Raw genomic sequence first — 23,448 nt, 5'->3', positions numbered from 1 at the left:
TGTTGTCCCTTTAATTTCATGTTGTAGATTATGTCCATCATGTATAATCTTATCTCCTCTAACATGGTTATTATGGGCTTCTTCCTAGCATCTACTATTATAGCATTAAAACTTTCTGAGAAACCATTTTCAACTGCATCACAACACCTTCCAGTTTGAAAGAAAGCTCTAGACCATGTTTTAGGATCTTTCTCCATGAGATATTGATGGGCATCTGGGTTCAATGTCTCAATTTCTTTCATCACAACTTTAAAAGCATGCTCAGTTGTGGCTTTAGATGCTCTCCAAAACAAGGTATGATACATGGCACCAGTAAATCTCTTCTGCAAATTCTAGCAAATATGTCTAGCACACTGCATGTGCTCTACATATGGCAACAACTCTTTAACAGCCTCTATCAAACCCTGTATTAGTAAAAAGGTTAAATTCAGATAGTCTAAAATTAACATAAATGCATTACTATGTAAAATACTAACCTTATGTTGGTCTGACATTAAACTGAAACCATTGCCTAAATTCAAGTGTAGATCATCAATGAGAAGCTCTAGAAACCACTTCCAATTCTGCTTGTTCTCCACATTAACCACTGCCCAAGCAATAGGATATATCTTGTCATTTGCATCCCTCCCAATAGCACAAAGCAATTCTCCCTTACAAACACCTTTAAGAAAACATCCATCAAGACCAATTACCCTTCTACACCCTTCAATCCAACCTTGTTTAACTCCTTGAAAACAACAAGAGAACTTGCTAAAATATTTCTTTCCATCTGGCCTATCCTCCATATCTAGTTTCACAGTTGACCCAGGATTTGTCCTTAAAATCTCATGACCATATGACCATAGCTTACCATAATGTTCAACAAGGTTTCCTTCAACAAGTTTCAGTGCATACTTATTTGCTCTTCTACATTGCCCCATACTAACTTGGATACCAAACTTGGCCATTACCTTTAACCTAAGCTGCCTTACACTTATTTTCTGACTTTCTACAATCTCTTTGGTATAGTGACTCCCAATCCATGCATATGTCACCAATGATCCAAACTTGAAGTTCCTAGCACAATTATGATCAACTTTTAGTGACTTGATTTGGAAACTCTCTTCATCACTCATCCAGGAAGCCCATAATCTAAATGTGCAAGCACCTTTGCTACACCTCACCAAAAGTCTTGTCCGATCATTTTTTTCAAAACACAATTGATATCCATTAGCTACAACATAGTTACACAACATTGATTTTACTTGCCCTGGACCCTTAAATCTCATCCCTAGAATTGGTTTTTGTTTTTTCCAGTGTAATAGCTCATTAAATATGGAATGAGCTTGTATGTTAACTTCAACTTCTCTCCCATTGTCATCATCTACAATGTTGTTTGCATCCTCATCATCAACACATAGCTTACTCAAGAAAGGATCATTTGATGTCCTATTCATATGCACTACATCCTCATTAAATTAAAAGGCAACATTTCTAAGTTCATCTATGTTGTCTTCATTTTCACCATCAATAGAAGACTCATGTTCATCATCATCATTATCTTCATCATCATGCCACCCATCAACACCAACCCCAATATGATCCACATAAACCGAAATTACACCATCTGTTCCATAAGCATCAAAAATAAAAGCAGAATATTCCACATCATCTGAAATGGGATTAAGCCCTTCCATGAAGGACATGTCTGGTTCACAGTAGTAAAACTTTTTACACTCTTCATGCATGAAACGTTCGCAGAAGGTCACAAACTCATAATAAGTCATAGAAGAAAAGTCAACATCATTGAAGATGGTTTTAACACCACCAGTGTAAGAGAAAGGATTTCGATTAAATACCCCTTGGTAGTTGAGTTCCACCATCGCAAACAGTCCATTAGGTTCCGATTGTGCCATTGCTGCGAGTTCTTTGTTTCTTTCAGCTCGATCACAGGAATGCTTCACCAACCCTAAATCAGTTTCTTTTACAGCTCAATAATGAAGAAGAAGACTAGTGAAGTTTGATAGCTGAAGACGAAAGGCTTTAAGCGTTGTATTTCATTAATTGATGTGGCATATCTCACGTGGCATCGGATTAGACAAAAAATATATATTAATTGACAAAATGGCATAGTATAACCGGGAAACCTTCTAAAAGTTGCTAAAATGGTGTAATTAAAAGGTCAGTTACGAGTTTAATGGTCTAATGTACCAAAAAAAAACTTTAAGGACCAAATTAGTCAAATGTTAAAAGTTCCATGTGCTACAGTGACATTATCCCTTTTTTTTATGGAAACTAATTTAATTCGTCATTAATGTCAATAATAATATTCTTTCATAATAAATTCATATATAAAATAATAAGAGTGTATTCTAGGAGAACGAGAGTATATTCTACTAGAATACACCTTCATTCTTCATATTCCATACAACTTTATTGTATTTTAAGTGAGTGAGTCCTGAAATAATGTTATTGCTGACATAAAAACCTAAATACGAATTCATTCTAAAAGAATGTTATTGATGACATTAATAACGAATTTAATTAATTTCCTTAAAGAGAAAATTATAATTATGGATATCATTTAATATACATACAATTATGGAAACTATTTAATATCTATCATTATTTAATTAAATAATAATATAATTTTACTAAATTCCTATTGGTCATTCTAGCACACAATAAATGTAAAAAACATTTTAACGTAGCCCATATATATATATATATATATATATATATATATATATATATATATATATATATATTTGAGAACTCAAAGTTTACCGAGAACTCGAGAACTAAATAATAACCGTTAGATTAAAATAATAGAGGGTTAGGATGCTTCGTGACACATTTGTAAATATCTGAAAATAAAATGGGCGAGGGCATCTTATTAAAATAAACCAGGGACATTTAATCACGTCAACCCTTTATGCTATCTCTCTCTCTCTCTCTCTCTCTCAATTCTCTCTCTTGATTCTCTCTCTCTACCCTTCATCACACCTCCAATCTCAAATCCTGAAATCGTCGTCGAAATGTGACAGGATGTGTGTATAGTTCATCGGAACATCTACAATGAAGCATTAGGTCGGTCGTTTTCTTCTGAATCTGATCTTGACTTGTTGATTTGGAGAAGGTAGTCTTAACGAATGTCCAGTTGGAGTGGAATCGATCATCTACAATGAAGCATTAGGTCGTTTTCGTCGATCGTCTCCCTCCTCCCTTCATTGGCGACTGTCAATCCACATTTATTGATCTTCGACGGTTGTTGCATCATCTCCACATCCTCCGCGGATCGATCTCTTATTGACTTTCCTAATTTTCCCTAAAATAAACACCACCGTCCTCCAGATCTAGAATTAATTGCTAAACCGTAATGTCTTGTCGTCTGAGTTCGTTTCCAGTCTGTCTTCAACCTGTTCTACATCGGATTCCAAGCTGAATTTCCGTCCGATCATCGGAATTCGAAGCCATCTAGGAATAGTTGCCGCCTGACATCTCAACCAAAGAGTATGCTGCAAGAGGTGGAAGACGATGACAGTTACGAAAACAAGACATAACGATAGCGGTTACAGACGGGTTCATACCACCAGAGAAACACTTCAATTTCATGTTCAACTCCTCCAATCGTATTTTTAATTGTTTTGATGTTAATATTTGTTGTAATGACATTGAATGCTAATCTCCTCGGAACCAATCAATCAATCAAGATATCAAGTACCTCAGTATTTTGTATTCTAAGAGTTTCATAGCACAGTAACAAATGACTGGAGGATTAGTTTCTCCATGGATTCTAGGTACTTTTCTTCCTTCCTCATCCGAATTCTCAACATCATCCTTCTCCAGCTATTTGTATGTGTTGATCTCACTCCAGAGCACCAAAAGACCTTAAATTTGTTCTCCATGAGGCACTCGATTCTGTTGGATTCAACACTACCTATGCTAGAGTATTTCTTTTCTATCAATTCAATCTTTCATTCCCATTGTTTTCTTATACTATATAATTCTCCTTCACATCATTTGGCTTAAATTTCTTTTCCTTTTGTTCTTATACGTTTGAAAAATATGTTCGTATGGACTCTGTTAATCGTTAACAGTGTTCTGTACCATGATAGGTTTCAATTTTCAATCAAAAGTCATTTTTTACAAACTTGAATTTGATACAAATTAATAAAGATTGTTGATGTCTTAACTAAGTTCATGCGGGTTGCAAAAGTTCTAGGTTGGATTCTCAATAGTAAAAGTCAAATATATGATTGATTTTATGATGTGATGAGTATTAATGAGGATCTGTTACATTCATTTGGTTACTTGGGGATAGAGTATTGTCTGCATGCGATGTATTTCCAATAGGAAGCAAAAGAGGGTTTATGCTAACAAATTCAGAAGTTGTCTGGAATAGAGAGGGAAACGAGCATAATCATCAATAGAGGAGTAGACTTAGGGAAAAAGGGTTTCATTCCACACCATGATGGAATAAAAATGAACACCCCCTGCCCTGCCTGAGGAATGAAAATTAGCAAAATGGAAGGAATCCGATTCCCTAAGGAATGACCAATTCTATTCCATTACATCAGACAATACACAAATATTTGTTTAAATGTAGTTTGATACATGTCATTTATAATAGTGTGATTTTTTTTCTTGAACAACATGTGAGCGGCTTATTATTCTTGAAGTTGATTGTATGGAACGAAGAGATTATGGTGCTCTCCTTTATCACTATGGATTTTATAAGGAAACCTTGAAATACCTACACTTAAATCAGGATTCATAGGTACACCCTACATCACCATATCAAATCGCTACAAAACCCCTTATATTTTCCCTCATCTTTCAAAAAAAAAACATCTTGTCATTTGCTGACTTTTCCATGAAAGCCACTTGAGATTTTAAATAATAGCTTTTCTGGAAAGTTCATAAATCTCAAACAACTTTCATTGAAAAATCTATGGAAAGTTAACAATTTATTTAAAGCCTTTTATAGAAAGTTACCAAATCTCAAATGGCGCTATATCATGGAAAACTTTTAATTAATCTTTAAGATATTTTCTGTTGCATCATTGATTTCTGATTCGGTGACCAATAAACTAATCCATTAGTATAATATATAAATGAAAATATAATTTTATTGAAGTATTTTGGTTGCAAACTTCACCTATGAATTACATGTGATTCACATCTAAATTACATGTAATTTACATATTGCAGAACCAAAAGATCCCTCTCTCGGAACATCGCAGTGATCTCAGCCACCATCTTAGTAGTCTAGCGGAGATCCTGAAACTCTCATGCCAACTGCTTCACCTCAATCACCGGTGTGAACTCATCCCTGAACCTGGTCACAAAATCATCCCAGGTCATCGAATCAACCACAACATTACCAACAGAGTGTCGAACCTCTTCCTACCAATCTCGTGCCCTGTCCTTCAGAAGACAGGAGGAAAGTCTGACCTTTTCCCCCTCGGGGCAATTGTTGGTGCAGAAGGCGTTAGCAACATCCACTAACCACCTCCTGCTCAATATCGGGTCCTTCACCCCATGATAATATGGAGCTCCACATTCCCGAAACTCCCTTAAAGTCAGTGAAAGAGCACCAACCAAGGCCACCATCTCAGAGCAAAAGGCGCTCAACCGCTCATACAGAATCTCTAGATTCCCTCCTTGACCGTACCAAAGATAACAGGAGTCTACTTGAGAATGCAACACGTAATCTCAAACGAGATGAACTCCCTAGTCTGATCATCTAGCTGCCCGATTCCAGAACCTGAGCCTGAGCCCTCACCAGTACCAGAACTGCCAACAGGCCTGCCTCGCAGTGTCACCATACTAAAAATATACCATATAAACCATCAGAATACGCATCAAAATACATCGAGGGATCACAATCTATACAAGCTTCCAGGTTTCATTGCAACCTTCCTTGACTCGATTACGGATCCTTTGCTTCCAGTAGTACGTGCCCATACTTCCTTCCACATTTACCCGTACTTTCCTCAGGTATTTCCTTAAATCCGCCAAGTCACCCTATATCCATACAAATAACCCTCAACAAAATAAGGCTCCCGGTACTAGATATCATCCTAGGTTTTCGTAGGGAAAACGCCACACCACTCTCCGCCATCAGCCGCAAAAAGGAACTCCCACTAACTCCCTCTAAATAGCTCATGAATACAATTACATATCACTAAAACCAGACAATTCTTCGAATGAAAGGTCTCACACTACAATGGTTGGACTCAAACAAGAGTTGCACAATAGAGTTAAAACCTAACCTTCTAAAATTATTTAGTTCCCATAATATGTAACTTAACATATTTATTTACTAGTTAGCTGAAGCTAGTAGAAACTCCTAAAAGCACAAAGCAAGCATCATTCGAGCATCAAGTAACTAGAATCAAGCATCACTTAATCACACCATCCTATCACTGATTGATCAGTACTAACATGCAAGTCTACAAGCTCATACGATAAGCATACAAAGGCATCTCTCCTAGCATTCTATCAGGTAAAAGAACTGAGCATATCATGAGCCCTAACTAGCATGTGATTCACAGTTTCACAGATTAAACCGTATCAGATAACATGTATGGGTATTTTGAGAAAACTCACTTAACCTCGACTGATTGCATGCACCACACCCTTTCTTGCCTTAGAAAACCCTTTTCTTAAAAATACATTTATTTTTTAAAAACCTTATCAAATCCTTAGTTTGAGTTCAGACACATCCACGAGTGTGTCTGAATCCCTCAAACCAAGGCTCTGATACCAACTTGTAACGTCCCAAAAATAAGACCCAAAAATTTCATTTTTACTTTAATAAAATTAGTATTCCAAAAACAACATTAATACAATCCAAATAAAACAAGTGTATCAATCGTCATATTAAATCAAAGTAAATCACAAAATGCAGAATGAGATCGTGTGTGCTTTGCAGTCATCCCGATCCCTTCACTTTGGAACTGGAAGTACCTGAAACATAAACTGAAAAAATGTAAGCACAAAGCTTAGTGAGTTCCCCAAGATACCACATACCATACATAATAAACACATAATGGGCTCCAACCATCATCGGGCCCCGTCCAACATCGAGCCCCACTGGGTATAATCACAAAGATACATAGCATACAAAATGGTCATCAGGCCCCTATTGGTAAGCATACAGGTAAATAACACATGCAAGTGTCACACAGACAACTAGCATACTAACATAGAATAATCATAGGTCGGCATTGGAGCCTTCGACCTGCTAAACAGAGTGAGGAAACTCACCTCTAACTGTTGAATCACACTGAAAGATCTCTGGCTGTTGGTCCGACAGATCCCCGAACTATCAATACCAAATAACATTCAATTAATAGTTGGATTCAAATTCATAACTATCAGTCCATAATCAGGGTAAATATACCATTTTACCCCTTACCTAGTTCAGTCCAAGGCTAAGGCTCAAGCTTACAATCCAAATGGCCCAAACATGGACCAACAACCAAAACAATCATATAAGGCCCAAATATGGCCAAATTTTCCAAATTGGGACCAAACACCTTCTGTGGGCCTTAATCCAAAGTCCAACATATTCCCAACCCAAAAACACAAGAATTCAGATGGTCGTACAATCCCTAAGCATCTAAGCCCAAAAGAATGGCCTAAATCGAAGATCTATTTTGCGAAGCCCAACTGACTGAGTACGCGGGGCGTGCTTAGCACGTACGCACATCATACTCGATTTATGGCCCTGCATCTTCAATCAAACTCCACCTTACTACGCTAAGCGTACCATATAGTACCCCTGCGTACTGGCTTCTCAGCTAGTATACTAAGCGTACCATGCGGTACGCCCCACATACTACTCTAGGGACTAAAATGAAATAATTAAATATAGAAGATGTAACAGCCCGAAACCTCAGGTATTATTAAATTATGTTTTTGGGGTGATTTAAAGGGGGACTCGGCGAGTTGGAGCCTAGACTCGCCGAGTAGGATCGCAGACTTGGTCGCGGGATCGCGACGGGACTCGACGAGTCCAGGCATGGACTCGGCGAGTCGACGCTGTTCAGCAGAAACCCTAACCGTTCAGTTTGATCGTATATAACGCCTCTTAGGCCGTCATTTGCAGTCTTTTGATCGATTGAAAGGGACCCTAATTGTTGTGGACGGCTAGGGCAAGAGAGAAAGCTATTGGAACTTGGAGGAACTTGCTAGGCAAGAAGAAGAAGAAATTGGCCAAAGGAATATCAAGGGGGATCAAGTTCTGAGGTTTGGAGAACACAGAAGGAACGTTCTCAGGTAATATTCGGACCAAAATCTGTTATCTTGATGTGTCTATGAGTTTAGGGTTTATGAAACCCATTTAGGGATTAGATGGGTTATTATGTTGTTACCCAAACGCTTTTACCCCAGTAATGAGATGTTTAGATGTCCAGAGGGTCCCATGGTTGTATACCTTGGGGCCATACGTGATTCAGGAAGCAGTTACTCGTCTGCATGGCATGGACTCGCCGAGTTGTTCTTCAGACTCGGCGAGTAGCTTGAAGATGTACTGGGACTCGCCGAGTTGTTCTTCAGACTCGGCGAGTGGAGTCGGGGTGGCCCCGCGATTCTTCCAGGAGTAACTCGTCGGGTCGAGGTGGGTACTCGACGAGCAGATAAGGAATCTCAGAAAGTTGAAAGACGTCTAGACTCGCCGAGTCGCCATGGGACTCGCCGAGTCCAGTCGAGTTGACCGTTGACCAGAGTTGACCTAAGTCTGACTTCTTAGGGATAGTCACACTTAGCTGTTATGAGTGTTAATGAGTTATGTAATGTTATAGGAGGGTTGTAGCTCGTTGGTTGTGCGCGAGTGATTTCAGGAGTTGCTAGCTTTCAGCATTTTCGAGGTGAGTCTTCTCACTACACTGCACCCGGAAGGGTTTGATTGTGTGACCGGGAGGTCGATTATGTTATGTGATATGTATGCTATATGTGGTAAGCTAAGTGTTATATGGATATGTATGCTGTATGTGGTAAGTTAAGTATTATATGTGCTATGTATGATATGTGGGCCGGAAGGCAATATGTTATGGGCCGGAAGGCGATTATGTTATGGGCCGGAAGGCGTTGTACTGAGGACCAGAAGGTCAGGGCCTGGAAAGGCGTATGTGTGTAAGTGTATATTGGGGAACTCACTAAGCATTTATGCCTACAGTTGTGGTGTATGTATGTATTTCAGGTACTAGCGAGGACCGTGGGAAGGCGCCGGCATGATCGATACACACTGAAGATTGTTTTAGGATCTTGGGAGTTGAATAATTGTATTGATTGAATAATTATACTTTTTATGCCTTGATTTTAATGGAAAATATTATGTTTTAAAAATGAAAAATTTGTTTGAAAAATTTGAGTTGTTACAATTGGTATCAGAGCCTTGGTTTGAGGGATTCGGGTGCACCTTCGGGGGTAACTGAACTCAAACCGAGGATTTGAGGAAACTTTTCAAATAAAGGCATAAATTTTGTAAATGGTTTTGTAGTAAGCAAGAAAGAAGCAGTGTGTACAATCAGTCAGCGCCCGAACGGTAAAAGATCCCCAAAATACCTTACGATATTATATGATATGAATTGTTATGCATGCTAGAAGACTAGGTATTCATGATAGGACTAGAGTGGCCTGATTTGTGATGCCTTAGTCTAGGAAAGTTGCTTATATGAGATGCTTTGCTAGTATGCGGGTAAATAGAGCGTATCAGAAGTAGAGTACTCACTATCTGGAGTTTGGGGAGGAGGACTTGGGATGAACATTGATGCGGTGTGGTCGGTAGTATTGGGCCCGTACTACCGAGGACACCGGGTCAGTGGGAGGCCCAAGTAAGAATCCCTGGATATCTGGGTCTGAGTAGGGTTGCGTGTCGAGTATGATTATGCTCGGTAGAATCTCTGATAGTTTTATGTTGTATTTCAGAGATATCATGGTTAGACCGCGGCACGGGGCGAGTACGAGCGGTATGGGTGACGAGGATATTCGTCAGATGATCCACGAGGAGGTGGCGGCGGCGATCCGGGCTGAGATCCCGGAGATGTTTGGGTCCATCAAGACCACTCTGATGGAGACGTTCGACGAGCGGTACGCCGCATTGACTGAGGCTGCAACCGCTGCAGCCACCGCAGCTGTGGCCGCTGCTAGACCACAGGGGGGTGATTCATTGCTGTTCCGAGAGTTCAGCAACACGAAGCCACCAGAGTTCGATGGGACGCAGGATCCGATTGCTGCGATGAGGTGGATCGCAGATATAGAGGGGTGCTTCTACACTTGCTCATGCTCGGAGCACCTGAGAGTACGGTTCGCTTTGAACCAGCTCCGTCTGGGAGCCAAGGACTGGTGGAAGTTCGTGACGGCGAACTTCACTTTAGCAGAGACTGCGGCGGTGACATGGGAGGGGTTCACTACCATGTTCAGGGATGAGTACGTTCCCCCGGTAGAGCGGGAACGATTGGTTCAGGAGTTCTTAACCCTCAAGCAGGGTACTGATTCGGTGGCGGTGATCACGCGGAAGTTCCACGAGAGGGCGATGTTTTGCCCCGAGCTAGTGGCCACAGAGCAGGCTCGGATGAGCCGGTACTTGGGTATTCTGAGGCGGGAGATCCGGGAGTTTGTGTCAAACTCCACCTATCATACTTTTACTGAGCTTCAGGCGAATGCCAGGAAGCGTGAGATCGAGTTAGAGACTCAGGCCAGGGAGGAGGCCGAGTCTCAGCAGGCAGACCGGCGACCGGCTCAGTCTCAGCCGGCAGCCAAGCGGATCAAGTCCGCCGATTCGAGGACGGGAGGTTCGAAGAACCGCACTTGCGTAAAGTGCGGTAAGGGTCATGATGGGGCGTGTCGAGCCGGTGCTTGCTACAAGTGTGGCAAGGAGGGACACATTGCTAGGGAGTGTCCCAAGGGATTTATGGTTTGCTTTCATTGCAACCAGACCGGCCATCGGAAGGCCGAGTGCCCTCAGCTTCGTCAGGGATCTGCACCTGTTGCCAGGACTACTGAGACTCGACCGGTGAAGGTCGAGGCCCCGAGGGCTCGTGGGAGAGCCTTTCAGCTGACTGCGGAGGAGGTCCGCGCTGCGCCCGATGTTGTGGCAGGTATGTTGTCATTCATGTAATTATTTTAATATCGATATGTTATGCTTATATTATTATGCGCGTAGGTACTTTCCTTGTGAACTCTGTGCCTGCCTTAGTGTTATTTGACTCGGGTGCGAGTAGGTCCTTTGTGTCCTTAACCTTTAGTCAGCAGATCAGCGTGAGTCGTGAGTCGTTGAGTCGACCTTTGCGGGTTTCTATAGCTGATGAGAAGGTGATTCGTGCTACGGAGGTTCTTCGGGGATGTGTACTAGAGATTTTCGGGGTTGAATTTCCGATTGACCTGATTCCCATTGCGATGGGGGATGTCTGTGTTATCGTGGGCATGGACTGGTTGGGCCGATTCGGCGCTGTCATCGACTGCGAGCGCCAGTTGGTGACCATTCGAGACCATAATGGGGGAGTCCTTTCGATGTACGGTGAGGGTACTCGTTCAGGATCAGCTTTTTGTTCGGCCGCTAGGGCGAGGCAGTGTTTACAGCAGGGCTGTAAGGGTTTTGTGGCGTATGTGATGGATACGCGGAAGGTTTCCGAGAGATCGAAGTCAGTTAAGGAGGTCCCGGTGGTGCGTGAGTTTCCAGATGTCTTTCCCGAGGAACTGCCGGGAGTACCTCCTGTGAGGCAAGTAGAGTTTGGTATCGATCTGGTTCCGGGGGCTGCGCCTATTGCTAAAGTGCCCTATCGTCTTGCACCTCCAGAGATGCAAGAGTTGTCCTCGCAACTACAGGAGTTGCTGGGAAAGGGATTTATTCGGCCGAGCAGTTCGCCATGGGGAGCACCTATTTTGTTCGTCAAGAAGAAGGATGGTTCACACCGGATGTGCATTGATTACCGGGAGTTGAACAAGCTAACGGTCAAGAACCGTTACCCGTTGCCGAGGATCGATGATTTATTCGATCAGTTGCAGGGAGCATCTTGGTTTTCCAAGATCGATCTGAGGTCGGGTTACCATCAGGTGAGAGTACGGGATGAAGATGTCCAAAAGACAGCGTTTAGGACGCGATACGGGCATTATGAGTTTGTGGTGATGCCTTTTGGACTCACCAATGCCCCGGCTGTGTTCATGGATCTCATGAACAGGGTATGCAGGCCGATGTTGGATCGGTCAGTGATCGTATTTATCGACGACATTCTGGTGTATTCGAGATCGAGAGAGCAGCATGAGGAGCATTTGAGGGAGGTCCTTGAGGTATTGAGGTCGGAGAAGCTTTATGCAAAGTTCTCCAAATGTGACTTCTGGTTGCGGGAGGTCCAGTTTCTAGGACATGTGGTTAATCAGAAAGGGATATCGGTCGATCCGGCCAAGGTGGAGGCGGTGATGAGTTGGGAGGTGCCGAAGTCACCCTCTGAGATCAGAAGTTTCCTTGGGTTGGCAGGGTATTATCGGAGATTTATCCAGGATTTCTCCAAGATCGCAGTGCCACTCACCAGATTGACCCGGAAGGGTGTTTCGTTCTCATGGGGGCCCGAGCAGCAGACCTCCTTTGAGACACTTCGCCAGAGGTTGTGCGAAGCCCCGGTGTTAGCTCTCCCAGAAGGGATGGAAGATTTCGTGGTATATTGCGACGCATCGATTTCGGGATTGGGTGCGGTGTTGATGCAGAGGGGTCATGTGATAGCTTATGCATCGAGGCAGCTGAAGCCTCATGAGGCGAGATATCCCACGCATGATTTGGAGTTGGGGGCAGTAGTGTTCGCCCTCAAAATTTGGCGTCACTACTTGTATGGGGTTCGATGTACGATATACACGGACCATAAGAGTTTGAAGTATCTGATGGATCAACCCAACCTAAATATGCGTCAAAGGAGGTGGTTGGATGTGGTCAAGGATTATGATTGTGAGATCCTGTACCACCCAGGCAAGGCTAATGTGGTAGCCGATGCATTGAGCCGCAGGGCGGAGAGCACTCCATTGCGAGATGTGTGCTTGAGACTGACCGTGATGACTCCTGTATTGGACGATATTCGTAGGGCACAGGCTGAGGCTGTGCGACCAGAAATGCAGAAGAAAGAGCGGGTTGTGGGGTTAATCTCAGAGTTTGTCAAGGAGGGTCGCGGCCTTATGTCGTATCGGGGTCGGATTTGGGTGCCGTTCGTGGGCGGTACGCGTACTACGTTGATGGAGGAGGCTCATAAATCGAAATTCTCGATCCATCCTGGTGCTACAAAGATGTATTTGGATCTAAGGAAGGAATATTGGTGGCCCTGTATGAAGAGGGACGTGGCATGGTTCGTTGAGAAGTGCTTGACCTGCCGTAGGGTTAAGGCTGAGCACCAGAGACCGCATGGCAAGTTACAGCCATTGGAGATCCCCGAGTGGAAGTGGGAACAGATCGCCATGGATTTTATCACCAAATTGCCAAGGACTACTAGGGGAGTAGACGCAATTTGGGTGATCGTGGATAGGTTGACAAAGAGTGCACACTTCCTTGCCATCAGTGAGAGTTCTTCGGCGGAAAAGTTAGCGGAGATATACGTGAAAGAGGTGGTATCTCGGCACGGAGTGCCGATCTCGATTGTGTCGGACCGCGATGTGCGCTTCACTTCCAGGTTCTGGAAGAAATTCCACGAGGAGCTGGGTACTAAGTTGCACTTTAGTACCGCATACCATCCCCAGACAGACGGTCAGAGCGAGCGGACGATTCAGACGCTGGAGGACATGCTCCGAGCGTGTGTGTTAGACTTCGGGGGTAGTTGGGATGCGTACTTACCATTGGCGGAGTTCTCCTACAACAACAGCCATCATTCGAGCATTGGTATGCCGCCTTTCGAGCTGTTGTACGGTAGGAGGTGTCGGACTCCCATTTGCTGGGGAGAAGTGGGACAGAGAGTAATGGGCAGCACGGAGATTGTGCTCCAGACGTCAGAGCAGATTCAGCGAGTGAGACAAAGGTTATTGACTGCCCAGAGCCGACAGAAGAGTTATGCAGACAGGCGCCGATCCGAGCTTGAATTTCAAGTCGGCGACTACGTTCTCCTGAAGGTCTCTCCTTGGAAAGGAGTGATTCGATTCAGGAAGAGAGGCAAACTGGGACCCCGGTATATTGGTCCATTTCGTGTGATTGCAAGGATAGGCCGGGTAGCCTACCGGTTGGAGTTACCAGCGGAGTTGGGTCAGATCCATGACACTTTTCATGTGTCGCAGTTGAGGAAATGCATAGCCGATGAGTCGGCAGTGGTTCCACTGGAAGATATTCAGGTGGATGCGAGCCTGAATTACGCGGAGAGACCAGTGGCGATCAAGGATCGGAAGATCAAGGTTCTGAGGAACAAGGAAGTACCTCTGGTGCTAGTTCAATGGCAAAACCGTAGGGGATCGGAATTGACTTGGGAGCCGGAACGTGAGATGCGGGAGCAGCATCCGGAACTATTTGCAGAGTGAGACTTCGAGGGCGAAGTCTAATCCAAGTGGGGGAGAGTTGTAACAGCCCGAAACCTCAGGTATTATTAAATTATGTTTTTGGGGTGATTTAAAGGGGGACTCGGCGAGTTGGAGCCTAGACTCGCCGAGTAGGATCGCAGACTTGGTCGCGGGATCGCGACGGGACTCGACGAGTCCAGGCATGGACTCGGCGAGTCGACGCTGTTCAGCAGAAACCCTAACCGTTCAGTTTGATCGTATATAACGCCTCTTAGGCCGTCATTTGCAGTCTTTTGATCGATTGAAAGGGACCCTAATTGTTGTGGACGGCTAGGGCAAGAGAGAAAGCTATTGGAACTTGGAGGAACTTGCTAGGCAAGAAGAAGAAGAAATTGGCCAAAGGAATATCAAGGGGGATCAAGTTCTGAGGTTTGGAGAACACAGAAGGAACGTTCTCAGGTAATATTCGGACCAAAATCTGTTATCTTGATGTGTCTATGAGTTTAGGGTTTATGAAACCCATTTAGGGATTAGATGGGTTATTATGTTGTTACCCAAACGCTTTTACCCCAGTAATGAGATGTTTAGATGTCTAGAGGGTCCCATGGTTGTATACCTTGGGGCCATACGTGATTCAGGAAGCAGTTACTCGTCTGCATGGCATGGACTCGCCGAGTTGTTCTTCAGACTCGGCGAGTAGCTTGAAGATGTACTGGGACTCGCCGAGTTGTTCTTCAGACTCGGCGAGTGGAGTCGGGGTGGCCCCGCGATTCTTCCAGGAGTAACTCGTCGGGTCGAGGTGGGTACTCGACGAGCAGATAAGGAATCTCAGAAAGTTGAAAGACGTCTAGACTCGCCGAGTCGCCATGGGACTCGCCGAGTCCAGTCGAGTTGACCGTTGACCAGAGTTGACCTAAGTCTGACTTCTTAGGGATAGTCACACTTAGCTGTTATGAGTGTTAATGAGTTATGTAATGTTATAGGAGGGTTGTAGCTCGTTGGTTGTGCGCGAGTGATTTCAGGAGTTGCTAGCTTTCAGCATTTTCGAGGTGAGTCTTCTCACTACACTGCACCCGGAAGGGTTTGATTGTGTGACCGGGAGGTCGATTATGTTATGTGATATGTATGCTATATGTGGTAAGCTAAGTGTTATATGGATATGTATGCTGTATGTGGTAAGTTAAGTATTATATGTGCTATGTATGATATGTGGGCCGGAAGGCAATATGTTATGGGCCGGAAGGCGATTATGTTATGGGCCGGAAGGCGTTGTACTGAGGACCAGAAGGTCAGGGCCTGGAAAGGCGTATGTGTGTAAGTGTATATTGGGGAACTCACTAAGCATTTATGCTTACAGTTGTGGTGTATGTATGTATTTCAGGTACTAGCGAGGACCGTGGGAAGGCGCCGGCATGATCGATACACACTGAAGATTGTTTTAGGATCTTGGGAGTTGAATAATTGTATTGATTGAATAATTATACTTTTTATGCCTTGATTTTAATGGAAAATATTATGTTTTAAAAATGAAAAATTTGTTTGAAAATTTTGAGTTGTTACAGAAGACCTAAAAAGGAACATACCCAAACCAAGTGTTACATAGAGCTTACATTGTCTAGGTACCACATTTGTCCTAGATTTAGACTTGATCCTTTGACAACTGAGAATCATCATCTTCACACATGTCATCAGGGGAATAACTAATAAGAGCCATTAGAACCTTAACATTTATCCCCTCATCTTCAGATGTCTCATCTTCTTCCACATATTCTTCACGATCCTCTTGTTTTGGAATGACGGCTTTTGGCAGAGAGATGTTTTCCTTCTTCATGTGGGCTACCGACTTCTTGTATAAAACCTCATAGTTCTCAGGACTTTGAGCTTCTTTCTTCTCTTTGTAATCCCTAGCAAAATGGTTAGGGCTACCACATTTAAAACAATTACCTGAGTTTCTATTTTTTGAAGAAGATCTCCTTGCTGAACTGCTTCCTTTAAATTAAGCTCGTTGAACTCCGTTTGAGCTACTTTCTTCATTTTGTTTGACAATGAGAGAAACATTGGTAACAAGTTCATCAGTGAGATCTTCATCACTCTCTTCACCCTAATCTAAGCTATTTGATTCGCTAATGTGCTTCATTGCTTTTTTTCGAGAGCCCAATGCTACAGGATTTTCCTTTCTTGATTCCTTCATGATAACTTTACGTAGAGCTTTGGCCTATTAATAATTTTGGAGATTTCCAAACAAGGAGTTCATATCCATGGCATCGATCTTTTCACTATTCTTATGAACATCAGCGTGATGTTCCCATCTTTTCCTAAGAGAGTCGAGAAAGTTCAGAACCAACTAAAATGAATGCTTGATTATTCCTAGCCAACGCATATCATTAACCAAGTAGTTAAACCTATTAAAGGTTTGGGTAAGCGACTCACCTTGTTGAGCAAAGAAGTTCTCATATCTCTGATTAAGGTTGCTGATGGTTTTGGCTTGGACTTCTAGGGTACCTTCATAACCCGTTGTCAACGTCCCCATCATCTCTTGAGCTGATTCACAATTCTAAACGAGATGATACACGTGATAGGGAAGAGAGTTTCCAATCGCAACCCTGGATTTCACAACAAGACTGAGCAGTCGCTTGTTATCGTCATCATAACTCGTCTAATGTTCTATGGCTTTTACTTCAAGGAGCTAATGGGAAACGGGGGCGGGGGCGGGGGTAATCCTGGGATTCGGGGGTGGGGGCGGGGATGGGGATGCTAGAGATTTCGGGGGCGGGGGTGGGGGAATAGGAAAATTTTGGGGGTGGCGGCGGAGGATGCAATCACCGCCCCGTTTGCCCCCGTTGACATCCGTAATGCTAAAAAAGCCTAATGTCAATGCAATGATTCATTAATTTGGATTCCAGGCGTCTAGTCTCAATTAATTTCAGATTTCTTAGTTTTTTTTAATGATTTTTATGAACAATTTTTATGTTCTGCTACAGCTGCTTTATGGATTGTATTTGGATCCCCTCACATTAATTTGGATTCTAGGTGTGTTATCTCAATCATTATCTTTTTTTTCCGTACATAATATCCATTGTATTAATTTGGATGTGATTCATATATTTACATGCGAGTCACATGTAAATCACATGTGATTCACATATTAATCACATGTAAATCATATATGAATAATATGAGATTCACATGTAAATCACAAGTGAATTACATATGAATTACATATATATGTACACATTCATATGTTATTCACATGAAAATCACATGTAATTCACATACTAATCACATTTGATTCACATGTAAATCATATTCGATTCACATGTAAATCACATTTGATTAACATGTATATCACATATGATTCAAATGTAACTCACATGCGATTCACATGTATATCATATGTGATTCACATGTAAATCACATGTGATTCATATGTGAATCACATGTGATTTACATATGATGTCATATGTAAATGTGATTCATATGTGAATCGCATGTGATTCACACGTGAACCGCATGTGATTCATATGGTTTTTTGAAAACAGGGGAGAGGCTCAAGAAGGATGCCTGGCCTCCTTCTTCTCTTCTTGATCTACTCTCCTTTCTTCTCAAAATCTTCAAGAAACACACCAAAGCACTTCAATATCAAAAGGAATAAGGGTTTGAACGATGTTGGGAGCTCTGAGGGTGAAGGGGGCAAGGTTAGGGCGCATAAGGTTGGTTTAAATAGGGTGAAAACCCTTGAAATTTAGGGTTTCATCAGACAGCGGGGACTCGCCGAGTCCAGAATGTGGACTCGCCGAGTCGCCAACTTAAACGTGCTCCCAAACCCGTCTCCACTCGGCGAGTCGGGCCTACAACTCGCCGAGTCCAAGGCTAAAAATGTAAAATACTTAGATAAATTTTACGTACCAGGAACCAGGTGCTACAAATATATTATTTATGTTAATATATATTAATTATAAAAATATAATAAATAAGCGGAAAGATTTTGAACATCCAAAATTCAATAAAATATCATGCTTTTAAGTTTACAATATAACGTTTTTGAGATGTTATAATATTTTTATTTTAAACATATAAAATTATGCTATAAATAACTATTTTTATCCAAAATGGTTTCTTTTAGCTCAAAAAATAACTTCTTTTAGCCTAAATAACACCTTCGTTCGCCCAAAAAAAGTTAACCCAAACGGGGGTGGGGAAACGGGGGCGGGGGAATAGGAAAATTTCGGGGGTGGGGGCGGGGGATGCAATCCCCGCCCCGTTTGCCCCCGTTGACATCCCTAATGCTAAAAAAGCCTAATGTCAATGCAATGATTCATTAATTTGGATTCAAGGTGTATAGTCTCAATTAATTTTAGATTTCTTAGTTTTTTTAATGATTTTTATGAACAAGTTTTATGTTCTGCTACAGCTGCTTTATGGATTGTATTTGGATCCCCTCACATTAATTTGGATTCTAGGTGTGTTATCTCAATTATTATCTTTTTTTCCGTATATAATATCCATTGTATTAATTTGGATGTGATTCATATATTTACATGTGAGTCACATGTAAATCACATGTGATTCACATATTAATCACATGTAAATCATATATGAATAATATGTGATTCACATGTAAATCACAAGTGAATTACATATGAATTACATATATATGTACACCTTCATATGTTATTCACATGAAAATCACATGTAATTCACATACTAATCACATTTGATTCACATGTAATTCACATTTGATTAACATGTATATAACATATGATTCACATGTAAATAACATGCGATTCACATGTATATCATATGTGATTCACATGTAAATCACATGTGAATCACATGTGATTCATATGTGAATCACATGTGATTTACATATGATGTCATATGTAAATGTGATTCATATGTGAATCGCATGTGATTCATACGTGAACCGCATGTGATTCATATAGTCTTTTGAAAACAGGGGGAGAGGCTCAAGAAGGATGCCTGGGAGCTCTGAGGGTGAAGGGGGCGAGGTTGGGGCGCATAAGGTTGGTTTAAATTGAGTGAAAACCCTTGAAATTTAGGGTTTCATCAGACAGCGGGGACTCGCCGAGTCCAGAATGTGGACTCGCCGAGTCGCCAACTTAAACGTGCTCCCAAACCCGTCTCCACTCGGCGAGTCGGGCCTACAACTCGCCGAGTCCAAGGCTAAAAATGTAAAATACTTAGATAACTTTTACGTACCAGGAACCAGGTGCTACAAATATATTATTTATGTTAATATATATTAAATAAATAAATATAATAAATAAGCGCAATGATTTTGAACATCCAAAATTCAATAAAATATCATGCTTTTAAGTTTACAGTATAATGTTTTTGAGATGTTATAATATTTTTATTTTAAATATATAAAATTATGCTATAAATAACTATTTTTATCCAAAATGGTTTCTTTTAGCTCAAAAAATAACTTCTTTTAGCCTAAATAACACCTTCGTTCGCCCAAAAAAAAAGTTAACCCAAACGGGGGTGGGGAAACGGGGGCGGGGGCGGGGATGGGGATGCTAGAGATTTTGGGGGTGGGGGTGGGGGAATAGGAAAATTTCGGGGGTGGGGGCGTGGGATGCAATCACCTCCCCGTTTGCTCCCGTTAACATCCCTAATGCTAAAAAAGCCTAATGCCAATGAAATGATTCATTAATTTGGATTCCAAGTGTATAGTCTCAATTAATTTCAGATTTCTTAGTTTTTTTTAATGATTTTTATGAACAAGTTTTATGTTCTCCTACAGCTGCTTTATGGATTGTATTTGGATCCCCTCACATTAATTTGGATTCTAGGTGTGTTATCTCAATTATTATCTTTTTTTCCGTATATAATATCCATTGTATTAATTTGGATGTGATTCATATATTTACATGCGAGTCACATGTAAATCACATGTGATTCACATATTAATCACTTGTAAATCATATATGAATAATATGTGATTCACATGTAAATCACAAGTGAATTACATATGAATTACGTATATATGTACACATTCATATGTTATTCACATGAAAATCACATGTAATTCACATACTAATCACATTTGATTCACATGTAAATCACATTTGATTCACATGTAAATCACATTTGATTAACTTGTATATCACATATGATTCACACGTAAATCACATGCGATTCACATGTAAATCACATGCGATTCACATGTATATCATATGTGATTCACATGTTAATCACATGTGAATCACATGTGATTCATATGTGAATCACATGTGATGTACATATGATGTCATATGTAAATGTGATTCATATGTGAATCGCATGTGATTCATACGTGAACCGCATGTAATTCATATGGTCTTTTGAAAACAGGGGGAGAGGCTCAAGAAGGATGCCTGGCCTCCTTCTTCTCTTCTTGATCTACTTTTCTTTCTTCTCAAAATCTCCAAGAAACACACCAAAGCACTTCAATATCACAAGGAATAAGGGTTTGAACGATGTTGGGAGCTCTGAGGGTGAAGGGGGCGAGGTTGGGGCGTATAAGATTGGTTTAAATTGAGTGAAAACCCTTGAAATTTAGGGTTTCATCAGACAGCGGGGACTCGCCGAGTCCAGAATGTGGACTCGCCGAGTCGCCAACTTAAACGTGCTCCCAAACCCGTCTCCACTCGGCGAGTCGGGCCTACAACTCGCCGAGTCCAAGGCTAAAAATGTAAAATACTTAGATAAATTTTACGTACCAGGAACCATGTGCTACAAATATATTATTTATGTTAATATATATTAAATATAAAAATATAATAAATAAGCGCAATGATTTTGAACATCCAAAATTCAATAAAATATCATGCTTTTAAGTTTACAGTATAATGTTTTTGAGATGTTATAATATTTTTATTTTAAATATATAAAATTATGCTATAAATAACTATTTTTATCCAAAATGGTTTCTTTTAGCTCAAAAAATAACTTCTTTTAGCCTAAATAACACCTTCGTTCGCCCAAAAAAAAAGTTAACCCAAACGGGGGTGGGGAAACGGGGGCGGGGGCGGGGATGGGGATGCTAGAGATTTCGGAGGCGGGGGCGGGAGAATAGGAAAATTTCGGGGGTGGGGGCGGGGGATGCAATCCCCGCCCCGTTTGCTCCCGTTGACATCCCTAATGCTAAAAAAGCCTAATGTCAATGCCATGATTCATTAATTTGGATTCCAGGTGTATAGTCTCAATTAATTTCAGATTTCTTAGTTTTTTTAATGATTTTTATGAACAAGTTTTATGTTCTCCTATAGCTGCTTTACGGATTGTATTTGGATCCCCTCACATCAATTTGGATTCTAGGTGTGTTATCTCAATTATTATCTTTTTTTCCGTATATAATATCCATTGTATTAATTTGGATGTGATTTATATATTTACATGTGAGTCACATGTAAATCACATGTGATTCACGTATTAATCACATGTAAATCATATATGAATAATATGTGATTCACATGTAAATCACAAGTGAATTACATATGAATTACGTATATATGTACACATTTATATGTTATTCACATGAAAATCACATGTAATTCACATACTAATCACATTTGATTCACATGTAAATCACATTTGATTCACATGTAAATCACATTTGATTCACATGTAAATCACATTTGATTAACATGTATATCACATATGATTCACATGTATATCACATATGATTCACATGTAAATCACATGTGATTCACATGTATATCATATGTGATTCACATGTAAATCACATGTGATTTACATTTGATGTCATGTGTAAATGTGATTCATATGTGAATCGCATGTGATTCATACGTGAACCGCATGTGATTCATATGGTTTTTTGAAAACAGGGGGAGAGGCTCAAGAAGGATGCCTGGCCTCTTTCTTCTCTTCTTGATCTACTTTTCTTTCTTCTCAAATTCTACAAGAAACACACCAAAGCACTTCAATATCACAAGGAATAAGGGTTTGAACAATGTTGGGAGCTCTGAGGGTGAAGGGGGCGAGGTTGGGGCGTATAAGATTGGTTTAAATTGAGTGAAAACCCTTGAAATTTAGGGTTTCATCAGACAGTGGGGACTCGCCGAGTCCAGAATGTGGACTCGCCGAGTCGCCAACTTAAACGTGATCCCAAACCCGTCTCCACTCGGCGAGTCAGGCCTACAACTCGCCGAGTCCAAGGCTAAAAATGTAAAATACTTAGATAAATTTTACGTACCAGGAACCAGGTGCTACAAATATATTATTTATGTTAATATATATTAAATATAAAAATATAATAAATAAGCGCAATGATTTTGAACATCCAAAATTCAATAAAATATCATGCTTTTAAGTTTACAGTATAATGTTTTTGAGATGTTATAATATTTTTATTTTAAATATATAAAATTATGCTATAAATAACTATTTTTATCCAAAATGGTTTCTTTTAGCTCAAAAAATAACTTCTTTTAGCCTAAATAACACCTTCGTTCGCCCAAAAAAAAAAAGTTAACCCAAACGGGGGTGGGGAAACGGGGGCGGCGGCGGGGATGGGGATGCTAGAGATTTCGGGGGCGGGGGCGGGAGAATAGGAAAATTTCGGGGGTGGGGGCGGGGGATGCAATCCCCGCCCCGTTTGCTCCCGTTGACATCCCTAATGCTAAAAAAGCCTAATGTCAATGCCATGATTCATTAATTTGGATTCCAGGTGTATAGTCTCAATTAATTTCAGATTTCTTAGTTTTTTTAATGATTTTTATGAACAGGTTTTATGTTCTCCTATAGCTGCTCTACGGATTGTATTTGGATCCCCTCACATCAATTTGGATTCTAGGTGTGTTATCTCAATTATTATCTTTTTTTCCGTATATAATATCCATTGTATTAATTTGGATGTGATTTATATATTTACATGTGAGTCACATGTAAATCACATGTGATTCACGTATTAATCACATGTAAATCATATATGAATAATATGTGATTCACATGTAAATCACAAGTGAA

At 41.1% G+C, this 23,448-nt stretch overlaps 1 protein-coding gene across 1 annotated transcript; it reads right to left on the bottom strand.

The window, feature by feature from the left end:
- Positions 1 to 332: 332 nt before the first annotated feature.
- Positions 333 to 1,436, bottom strand: LOC145055144 (uncharacterized). Its single transcript, XM_079003438.1, has 2 exons — positions 477 to 1,436; positions 333 to 404 (listed from the first exon to the last, which is right to left on the bottom strand). The coding sequence occupies exons 1-2, from the start codon at positions 1,434 to 1,436 to the stop codon at positions 333 to 335; spliced, it is 1,032 nt and encodes a 343-aa protein (XP_078859564.1).
- Positions 1,437 to 23,448: the final 22,012 nt, after the last annotated feature.

Source organism: Lactuca serriola, chromosome 1 (genome assembly GCF_051521515.1).
Source record: "Lactuca serriola cultivar US96UC23 chromosome 1, Lser_US96UC23_V15, whole genome shotgun sequence".
NCBI lineage: Eukaryota > Viridiplantae > Streptophyta > Magnoliopsida > Asterales > Asteraceae > Lactuca > Lactuca serriola.
This window is presented reverse-complemented; position numbering and strand designations above follow the sequence as displayed.